General features: G+C 51.7%; 1 protein-coding gene across 1 annotated transcript in view; it reads left to right on the top strand.

Moving 5' to 3' along the window:
• The first annotated feature begins 1,380 nt into the window (after positions 1-1,380).
• LOC149361602 (uncharacterized) overlaps positions 1,381-11,426 on the top strand; it is a 33,537-nt gene continuing 23,491 nt past the window's right edge. Inside the window, exon 1 of the mRNA XM_089569549.1 lies at positions 1,381-1,516. Within this exon, the coding sequence (XP_089425675.1) occupies positions 1,445-1,516 (72 nt within the window). The 5' untranslated portion in view covers positions 1,381-1,444. The remainder of the gene's footprint in view (positions 1,517-11,426) is intronic.

Raw genomic sequence — 11,426 nt, 5'->3', positions numbered from 1 at the left:
TGGATAGAAAGGGTGGGGGGTAGAAACCCGACTGCTGAGCAGCCGGGCAATAGAAGAGGCAATGGGCCAGGTCCACATAGATATTGGGGCCGTTGGGACAGGAATGTTTTACTGCGAAGCTTTTCAGTCTGTGTTTTACTCAGTATTTAGGGATAACAACAGTCCCAAACCAAGCTTCATTCTTTCTTTGGACTGTGAGCACATTGGAAACATCTCAGTGACTAAGCAGGTTTTTTTTTTAATTTATGCACATGAACATCATTATTCTTTTGTAGATTTTGTTCGCTTCTCAAGAAATCGAGCATGCCTGGTGTCTTTCAAGGTATTGATATGAATTAAATGCCTTTTTGTGAGCCTTATCATCGGTTGCACCTTTTCGTTTTCATTCGCATTATTCTTGATTTCCGTCCCCCCTCTCTCCCGCTCTGTTTTGTTTTCTTCCCTACTTACTGCTCGAACGTTGTGCACTGCTTGTGGGCATCAAAAAAAAGTGTTTATCGCACTGCCCACTCCCGGCGAAAGCTTAAGACTAATGCCGGCAGTATTTTTTTAATTAAATGAATAAATCCCTCAGGACGAAAGTAAATAACAGCTGTATCTTACCGGCACCCACCTAAGGGGCTGAACGGTGGAGGCTAACGTTAAGGGCAGAACATGAACTGAGAGACAACGCAGCGAGCTATGGAAAACAAAATGATAGGTGTAACGTTGCGAGTCAGGAAGTGAGCAGAGTTGGTAACTGAGCAAACCAGAGTTAGTGACACTGTAGTTGAAATAAAGAACTGGCCACGGGCAGTGCGTGTAATGCAAAACAAGTTAACCGGGGGTATTTAAGGATATCAGAGTGTATTCCTAGAGAAGACAAGGTGGCCGCAGATGGCACAGGACACGGTTAATCGGAAAAGCAAGGGAGAGATCATTGTCCTGCAGTGGACGTAGTTATGCTCCTGCTGGTGACGATCAAACACGGTAATCGATAAATGGATACCAGCCGGCATATACTCATACACGTCCCCTGCGCTGGTTCCTTCTCAGCGGAATTGATGTTTACATGACATAGAAGATTTAAAATAGCTGATGGATGTTTTGATATATATTTATTAGGTTATCAGTTATTCTTAGCATTTATTGGGCTGCTCATTTTTGCTTTGCCAGTACGCTCGTTTTCACCGAACGAAGGGATTAACAAAACACCTGTTGCGAGCATATGCCGGCGACAACATTCCTTTGTGCTTCGCCGCGAAACGAAATACCGTTATCTCTCGTCGCTTTTCATGTTTTGTTTGAATAAAACCAGGCCTCCAGAGGCCAGCTGTTATCCTTCTGAACACGCGGTCATAAACGGATGTGGATCAATGCAATCAGGGGTCGTGTTCGTGGTCGGCTTTGTTGAAAACTAGTTACTCGGGCGTCAGGTACAAGGGCAGCATCAACGTTTCCAACTATGTTGCTCCGCTTTGTCTCGACACTGCTCATAGCGTTGGCCGCGTCATGGGCTCTGGGCGACGACTCGCTGGTGAGTGCCTCAAATGCATGCGCAGAGCATTTAGCTGCGCCATAAATAAGGTTTGGTTTGGTTTGGTTTATTGGGGTTTAACGTCCCAAAGCAACTCAGGCTATGAGAGACACCCTAGTGAAGGGCTCCGGAAATTTCGACCACCTGGGTTCCTTAACATGCACCGACTTCGCACAGTACACGGGCCTCTAGAATTTCGGCTTCATCGAAATTCAGCCGCCGCGGCCGGAATCGAACCCGCGTCTTTTGGTACAGCAGCTGAGCGCCGTAACAACTGAGCCCCCGCGGCGGGGCCCGTAAATAAGGCTCCAGGCTTCATCTACGCTAGGACTTAATTTCTTTGTCCTCTCTTGTATACTTGCCTGTGCTTGGCATTACATTAAATGGGACCTCTTGCAATACTTTTAATGTCTTTTAGACTTTGGGCCTGGTGCGACAACCCGTGAAACTGTGTGCGCTGCGTTAAAGAAACCTCTCCACAAACTTTTAATGCCTTAATTTTCTTTTGTTGCGGTTAATCGTTTCTTCCACTTAAAGTTTACGCGTTGTTTATACGTGCAGTACAGTACGTGTACAGTGAGGGTCATTATGAAGTGGATCGCTGTGCGGTGGGTCTACCCACACCAATATTTTACTTCTGCTGACGTGACGATCCCTAGCATTCCCTGAAGCTGACGATAAAAAACACAGTCACGATGAAGCAAGCTAATTTTTTTGCCTTGTTGCAAATATTAACTATGGTAGAGCAGTTTATCTCAATATGTTAGTCTGAACTGATCACCTTCATGTTGGTTTATTGAGTACGTCGTCTAGCCGTTAAGCTTGTCATTTCTTTTTTGTGCGCTGTATGCGGAACTGTCGCTTACATTTTGTTTGCAGTTCGCTGAATTTTGATTTAAACTTTTTGTACTCCAAAAGCTGACTTTATCACTCTTTTTGTTTAGTGCAGCGGGTTATCACACGCCATTAGCCCTACACTTTATTTTTATGTTCTTGCCTTTGCTTTCAGTCTACCGATTTTATTACCAACCATGTACTGCTATTTGTACCAGTGCTGTGTTCTATGAACGCGTGATCCATTATCGTGCTGCCCTGCATTCTTGGCGGTCGGTTGTACCGAATGGCATTGAAGCAAGTTAGCATCCGGCAGATCCGGTAAAGCAATTTCGCTAGACCTGTATGTTGGTCAGTGGCATTATCCACGGGAGAAGTTTCAAGGTGTGAAGTTGGTGCCTAAAAAAGCGGAAAGTTTATTGTAGCAGCACTTTCCAGCGGATGCAGCGGATTGTTTGCGATTCCAGCCTCATCGTTGGGCGACAATTCTGGGCGCCTCATGTTGAAACCTACGATTCTGAATACCTCGTAAGCACGCGTGGAACTAAGAAGAAACGCGCACCAGAGGCGCTGATTGTGGTGTGTATTGCTGCTTGGCATGAGAGGAAAGGCAATTAATTGCTCAATGGATGTAATGTGGACATTTGCATAGGAGGCATGAAGGAAACCGCATGGTATGTTTTCTGACAGCACAACGGAAGCCTCGCCTGGTGCAGGCAAATCAAGAGTCAAATACTCAAAGATGTACGCACAGTAAAGAGATCTATGACAACTCCACGCTCGCAACATTGAAATCGCAGCATTTGTTAAGGCTATAGCGTTAAAGCTTCCATTGTGCACAATATCCGGTGTCTGTCGTCGTCGGTATTCTGAGCGAAAAATCCCTGGAGGAGGAACCTAGGTGGGTGACTTTCTGGCGTCATCACTGTTGAGAGGACATAGTAGTAGCGCTAAAAACAAGGGCGACAGGGCAGAGAAAGACAACACAGGCGCTAGTGTGTTGTCGGCGCTAGTAGGCGCTAGCGCTACTACTACGTCCTCTCAATCCTAACACCAACTAGCCCAGCTTTCTGCCTTATATGTCATCACTATCAGCCCACCGGGTTTTTTAGGAAATTAGCCACAGTGAAAGGTGGCAGTGAAAGTAGTGATTCGTCTCGAAAGGTTGCCCAGGAGGAGCAACCTCGGTCTCACAAGTCCTACCAGCGGCAGCACTAGCCATCGCAGGGCAGTGAAGCATCGCTTAACTGCTCCACCATTGTGCCATGCGTGGTATGGGTACTCTCAAGGATCAACGAATGAAAATCGAGAATTACGAATTCCATGTATGTGAACATTAACTCATTAGCACTATTGCTTCATACACTTAAGGCGGAGCTTAAATGTGCCCTTCAATTTTAAAGCGAAAGCCAGACTGTGTGTGCGTGCTGACACTCGATGGCATCCATAAAAGGCGGCGTCCACATGCAACCTGGCAGGTGGCGGTTAGTAGTAGTAGTAGTAGAAGACGTTTATTCGGCCAAAATTTACAGGCCGAGCATATCGACCGCCTGGGCGACCAGAAGTCGCTGTTCTTCCTCCCCTTCAGCGCCAAGCCAGTCGAGCCAGGTGGTAATGGATAAAGAAGGTGGGGGGTAGGAACCCGACTGCTGAGCAGCCGGGCAATAGAAGAGGCAATGGGCAAGGTCCGCATAGACACAGGGGCAGTTGGGACAGGAAGGGTCCGATCGATAGCGATAGAGAAAGAGGCGAGACGGGGTGATGATTGCATTAATTTGAACGTGCCGAAGAAGGCGAGCCTCCGGCACTGTGAGTGATGGATGAGGGGGAGGGTAAAGGCGTTTGTCGAGGCGGAGCTCGAGGTAGACCTCTTTTATGGTGCGGCGAAGGGTGAGTCTCACACCGTCCTCCGAGGGCTTGGGCCAGGGGATCAACGGTGCCCGGAAAAGTGTGTCACGGGCGAGCTGATGAGCCAGCTCATTGCCTTCAATCCCTGAATGCCCAGGGACCCAGCGGAGGAAAACGATGGAAGGCTGCAAAGCGGAGACCGCTCGTTCGACCTCCTGTTGAAGAGAAGGGGTTAGGGTGCGTTTCTGTATGTGGTGTATAGCGGCTTGTGAGTCTGAATAGACTGTGTACTCTTGAAGAGAGGGAAGGAGGGCAAATGACTGGAGGGCATGCGCAATGGCGAGGACCTCGAGGGACAATGCATCCGGAGGGCGTAGAAACGGCCCGCTGGAGTGAGTTTCAGGAGCGGGGAGGTGGGGGTGGTACAGGGCGTAGCCGCAGGAACCTCGAGGAGCCACGAAGGAGGCATCCGTGTAAGCTACACCCTGGGTATCAAAGAGAGGGAAATGGTGCTGTGCGGCCGCATGACGACGGCCGGCGTGCAGAACGGGGGACATGTTGGACGGAAGGGGGAGGATCCGAAGATTGGGAGCCGGGGTGGGAATAGGAGAGGTAAACGGGGCGCAGGGAATGGGCGAGATACCCGCTTGAGTCAGTAACCACTGACCCTGACGGGTAAGGGAAAGCCGGGCAATCTGCGAGTCATGATGGAGAGAGAGCAGAGAACCGAGAGGATGAAAGAGGCCTGTTGCAAAGATCTTTGCAGTAGAGATAGTGATAGGGAGGTTGAGAGCTGCCTTGTAGAGGCCCACAAGGGCAGTCTCAAGAGCGTTAAGTTGAGTCTGATTGAAGGAAACGTAGGGTGCAAAGTACAAGACCTTGTTGAGGGCCAGCGCGTGGGCAACTCGGCACGCATGAGCCTCGTGGAGACCTGAGCGCCGAGTGACCACGCGCCGCAGGAGGTGAGTTACGGAGTGGCAGGTGGTGACAGCACGGTGGAGGGCTTGCACGTTCTTGGCTGCATGCAAAGGAAAGCCAAGAACTTTGCACTGCGTGACGACAGGAATGGGAGAGCCAGAAAGGTAGAGAGAGACGAATTGGTTGTGTGAGCGCTGGTATGAGGAATGGCTGAGGAGAAGGAGCTCGGATTTTTCAGGAGCAGGAGAGAGGCCAGCAGTGGTGAGAAAGGAGTCGATGAGATCTAGGCCACGTTGCAGGGTGTCCTGTACGTGACCGGGAGAGCCAGACGAACACCAGAGAGTGATGTCATCGGCGTAAAATATATGATGCAGGTCGGGAATTTCAGCTAGCTGGGAGGTGAGAGGGGCCATAGCAAGATTGAAAAGGGTAGGAGAGAGAACAGCACCTTGAGGAGTGCCTCGGGTGAGGTTGTGGGGGTCGGACAGATAGGTGTCGACTCGAAAGCGAGCGACACGTTTAGAGAGGAATGAGCGGATATAACAGTACATGCGGGAGCCACAGTCTAGGGAGGAGAGTTGGGAAAGGATGTGGTCGTGGCAAACACCGTCGAAGGCCTTGCGAACATCGACGGTCACAAGTGCGTGAATTTGAGTGGGGGTAGGTGACAGAAACGTGTGCTGGAGAACTAGAAACATGTCCTGTGCACAGACGTGGCGTCGAAAGCCGATGAGAGTATGAGGGAAGAACTCCCTCGTCTCGAGAAAATTAGAGAGGCGAGTCAGGGCCATTCGCTCAAGGGTCTTACCAACACATGATGTCAGGGAGATTGGGCGGAGGTTAGAGAGAGAGAGGGAGGCTTGCCCGGCTTTGGAATCATAGAAATGAGGGAGGAGGTCCAGGAGCTGGGCAGGCAGCCGCTGTCCCAAGCATCATTGTAGGTTTTAAGGAGTAATTCTTTGGCGCAGTCAGGAAGGTTGCGAAGTGTGGTGTATGTAATGGCATCCTCACCGGGAGCCGAGCGTGTAGCATTAGCAGCCAGAGCCGATTCGAGCTCCCGGAGAGTGAAGGATTGGTCCAGATCGGGGTTAGGTCCACCGCAGTACACCGGGTAGGAGGGTGCCAGAGGGGGCGGGAGATAGAGAGAGGCGAGCTGATCAAAAACATCGGAGGGAGTTCCTTGAGTGAGGGCTTTAGCTAGAGTGGGAGCAAGGGCAGGCTTAGTGCCAAGGAGGGATTTGAACAGAGACCATGTGGATCGCGAGTGCAATGCAGAGTCAAGACGGTCACAAAGAGCACTCCAACGAGAGTGCTCGAGTGAGGCGCAGTGGGCGACGATCTCGGCCCGCAGAGCAGTGATCCGGGAAGAAAGTTGGGCATTGTGGGGTTGGCAGCGGAAGGAGCGTTGAAGACGTTTACGGCGACGCCGTAAACGGAGTAGGTGAGGATCTGGGTCTGGGTGACAAGAGCGAACACCACGGTTACTGGACGTGAGCGCTGCAGTGATGCGCGACGTCCAGTCGTCGTAGGATTGAAAAGGGTCAGAGGAGAGAATAGCGCGGAAGGCGTGCCAGTCAGTATGAGTGACCGGATGACTTCGAGGGATGTGGGAAAGAGAGGTGGAAATGTGGACAAGATAGTGGTCACTGAGAAGAGTTTCGGCTGTCACTTGCCAGTGAAATGAAAGTGAACCCCGAGAGAAAGTGAGATCGGGTGTCGTGGGGCGCTGTGAGGCAGTGCCCGCTCGAGTAGGGGAGCCAGGAGTATTGAGAAGGGTGAGGTGGCGTTCCTGGGCCAGACAGTGGAGGAGGGGGCTGGGTTTGAGGGTTTGAGGGTAGCCCCAGAGTGTGTGAGGGGCATTAAAGTCACCACCAAAGAGGAGATGGGAGTCAGAAGGAAGAGAGTGAAGGAACTTGCCCAGGGCGGAAAATAAAGAGGAGGTAACAGGGGGGTTGTAGAAAGACAAAAGGGCGAGTGAGACGCGGGAAGAAGGATGGTAATAGACCACGCCAACTAAATATTTAAGAAGGACGGAGGGGATATCAAGTGGCTCCACGAGAACGTCGCTACGTACATAAATAGACGCAAGTGGTGTGGCCGTAGCGGCACGGTAGGCGCGGTAGCCCGGGACAGTGCGGGCCGTCCGGGTCTCCTGGAGAAGGAGAAAATGGGGCAGGGAGGGGCGGGCGAGTAGATACTGGTGGAGGGGGGTCTTATTATGGCACAGATTTCGGCAGTTCCACTGCACAATCTCGAGGTCCTCGCCAAAAGCCATTATTATAGTGCAGAGGTAGAACTTCGTGAGGGTACGCGTTCCTTCTTTTTGGCCGGGGGCAGTGACTCATGCAGGGATTGGAGCGTAGAAGTGAAGGATTCTAATTGTTTGGATTGTGCTTGGAGGGTGGTAAGAATCTGCAGAACCGATGTCTCTAGCTGAACCAAGCGAGTGTGGTGTGCCTGTGTGGTGGTTTCGAGAAGATCAGCCAAAGGGCGACCTGGGCGGTGGAGGAGGGAGTGGTGAGTGTGGCAAGGTGCTCATTTAGCTTGGTAAGCTGGGAGGTAAGAGAGGAGGTGGTTGTCTGGAGGGTTTGGGTCAAGGCGTGGATCTGTTGTTGTAGGTCGTGGGAAATTCGCTGTTGCTCTCGCTGCTGGCGTTCCAGCATAGCGAGCCGGAGGTCGAAGGAGCGGCTCTCGTCAGTCAGGGATGGAGAGGGTGGTGCGGTGGAAGAGACGCTGGAAAGGGACGCTGGAACCGAGGAGCCTTTAACTTTGGCGGCGTAGGAGCCTGGTGGCGACGTGACCGGAGCTGACGGAGGTTCATAATTAGAGAAGGAGGAAGGGGTGGGTTGCGTGGCCCGGCGCAAAGCTAGGCGTCGTACGTACGCAGCTTTGGCACACTCGCGTTGTTTACCGTGGAGAAAGGGGCAAGTGGGGTCGAGGGAGGAGTGGGTGTTTACCTGGCAATGAACGCACCAGGGCTGGGCACATACATGAGCGGAAGGGTCGGCGGGTAGAGGAGCAGCACAGCGACGGCACTTTGCCGGAACGCTGTGCTGTGGACACTGGTGGTTGCGGTGTCCAAGAGCGAGACAACGGGTGCAGGTGGGAGGCTTAGGCTTATGGGGATGGCACCGGAAGGCAACGCGTTTGAAATACACAAAGTGGGGGATTACGGTTCCAGCGAAAGTTATGAGCACCGACTGAGTGGTGCCCATCATACGAGCAGCAAGAATATCGGTTTTGAATGATTCGATATCATGCATGAGGTCATCAGGGGTGAAGTGGCCACCGACGTTATGGATGACGCCGAGGCATGAGATGGGAGGATTAGGGGCATATGTTTTAATGGTGATAGGCTTACCGTGAAGCTGAAGATGCGTGATAGAAAGCAGGAGGTGGGCGGTGAGAGGGGAATGAGTTTTTAAAAAGACGAGGCTTTGGGCTGGCTTGGCCTGAAGGGTAATCTCCGCACTGCTCTCGGAGGACAGTTGTGCAGCGGAGACGACTGCGGCGAGGACGTCGTAGAGCGGTATCTTGGGGTTGAGGGTGCCAGGGGGAAGCTGGATGCCAACTGTGATGAGCTCGGTGCGGGGCCGGGTGGCGGAGGCAGGCTTACGGCAGGCACCGATGGTGGTCCAGCCGACCTCAGGGGCCGGAATGAGATGGCCGTCAACCGGGGACGCCGTAAGGTCCATGTCTGCTGTGTCGTCAGCCTGAGCCGCAATCTGCGACGCAGGTACCAAGGTGCTGGACTTGCTGTCAGCGGGAAGTGTGGTCCGAGTAGGTGCGGCGGCACTGGCGGCGGCGACGAACGCAGTCGACTGCGATGCGTCTGTGGGCCCGAAGCTCTTGGCTTCCCTTAATGCGTGGAGTTGGCCAGCAGTGGACGCCGCGGCGGCGACGAACGCTGCCGGCTGCGTTGCGGCTGTCGATTCGGAGCTCCCAGCGTCGGTGAACGCGACGGGAATGGGCGCGGTGGTGTGGCCAGTGTTGAACGCAGCCGGTTGAGACATGGCTGTAGGCGTGGTTGGAGTAGGCCCCGCGGCGGCCGCGTCGGAAGACGTTGACACCGGCGAGGTATGGGTGGGTCTCGGCTTCAGGGGCTTGTTGAGACGCTGCATGCCAGAGGTGCAGGCGCGGCGCGTTAGGGTTAGTGAGGCGCCGCGCCGCAGCAGATTTTTGGAGGCGCTTGGAGCGCCAGCTCGACAGCGGGCCGTGATGCGAATGGTGTCCTCGTGGTGCGGATGTCTTCCTGACGCGATGGAGTGTAAATCCAGGGGCGGGCAAGGCCCTGGACCAGGCCAGGGGCAGGTGAAAAATGGAGCACGATAGTCAGCCAGCTAACCAGGGCGGCGCCACCTAGCGGAATCGGTGGCGGTTAAATAATTTTTTGGTCATGCGCTAGAGACAACCAACCTGGATCGCACAGATTCCATCGCTCGTAGCACCTGCCATCCCAGGGCAGTGGCGCACAGCTTAACCGTTGCATCACTGCGCCAGGAACAGTATGACGAATCCCAGCGATCAATGAATGTTAAGTAGATAAAAACTAACAGTGCATATATGGTCCTTAACCTATTAGCTATCGCGTCATGCCTTTAAGGTTGACTGCGGGCCGCAGTGCGGCGTTGATCGCCTTCACGAAGTTAGCACGCAGATGAGAACGGATGCGGCGGTTCCTACGTAGAGCATTGCGCAGGTAGAATTGCCAGCTGCGGGGCGCTGGGTTACATCACGCAGCAGCGCGCGGGGACTGCGTTCACAAAGTGAGCGGGAGGGCTTGCGCCTTCTCACACGTAAGCAGTCTTTAGTATATTTGCCGACTTTTTTTACTTCCCCCAAGCAACGACAATACACGAAGGGAGTTGTGCAAAAAGCACAGTTTCGTAAATATTGTAACGTGGCGGCCAGCCGAAGAATGAGGCGTGAGGAACCATGAAGAAGAGATGATTTAATGGCCGCTGGCCTAGCGCGAGCGCTCCGTCCCGCGCCACTGCCAGCTTCGTCTTCGTCACAATATCAAGCACTAAGTGCACTAAAACACTTAAATTGCGAAGAATATTGATAATATTTGCTTTGTTTGATTATTTATGCTCGAACCGGAGGCCACGTGGGTTCATTACTTTGTGACTCCACATGAAAACAGATTTACCTTTAATCAACACTATAGCCAAACGGGCGAGTTGGTGGTACATATTGAAGGCCAACAGCGCAACGACGCAGACAATGTAGAAGAAAACACAGGACAAGCGCTGACTCACAACTAAATTTTATTCAAGGAAAGCAGTACAATTTTATAAAAAAAGTGGCCAACTTATCAGCTAGTACACAGACAAAACCCATGTTTCTACGTGGCATCGAGGTATGCAACCTCACTTTCATATATTGAAATAGATGGCTTACTGACGCATAACATTGTTTTTTTCCTCATGTGATATGCTTCCATAATCTCACGTGTCAGTCGGGACGGGTGTTTGTAGAGGATATCACAGTATGGCAATGAAGGAAAACAAGATTGGCAGTCTCGAACATGGTCAACTAGATTATTAGATTTGTTAGCTTCCAGATTATTTGCATGGTCTTTCAACGTCGATGACTTCTTAATCTTTGTAGAAAAAACTAACTTTTCTAGGCGCATGACTGATGTACTAAAAGTATTTAAAGAAAATGCTTTAGGTCTAGAAGTAGTAAGGTGAAAAGTTGGGCGAGTTGAATCTTATTCATGACGAAGGTAGCGCCAAAAACGAGGATTGAGTAGGAGAGAAGACACAACACGAGCGCTTTTTCGCAACTAAAACTTTAATGGGAGAACACATGACATATATACCCATCTCGTGAAGCAAATGAAAAAGATTAGGTTTTAGGTTTTATGGGGTTTAACGTCCCAAAGCGACTAAGGCTATGAGAGACGCCGTAGTGGAGGGCTCCGGAAATTTCGACCACCTGGGGTTCTTTAACGTGCACTGACATCGCACAGTACACGGGCCTCGAATTTCTCCTCCAAAGAAATTCAGCCGCCGCGGCCGGGATCGAACCCGCGTCTTTCGGGCCAGCAGCCGAGCACCATAGCCACTGAGCCACCGCGGCGGCCAAATGAAAAAGAAACATACATGATATCGTCAAGCTAAACCTTAGAGGGCGATACATCTGAAGAGTGCTGAGGGTGCAAAAGGTGCATAAAAGGTGCATACATGCATAAAAGATGCATACATGATATCTTGACGATAACATGTATGTTTCTTTTTGATTTACTTCACGAGATGGGTATATATGTCATGTGTTCTCCCATTAAAGTTTTTGTTGCGAAAAA

The sequence above is a fragment of the Amblyomma mixtum genome, chromosome 2 (assembly GCF_055824585.1).
Source record: "Amblyomma mixtum isolate Tamu chromosome 2, ASM5582458v1, whole genome shotgun sequence".
In the NCBI taxonomy this organism is placed as follows: domain Eukaryota; kingdom Metazoa; phylum Arthropoda; class Arachnida; order Ixodida; family Ixodidae; genus Amblyomma; species Amblyomma mixtum.
This window is presented reverse-complemented; position numbering and strand designations above follow the sequence as displayed.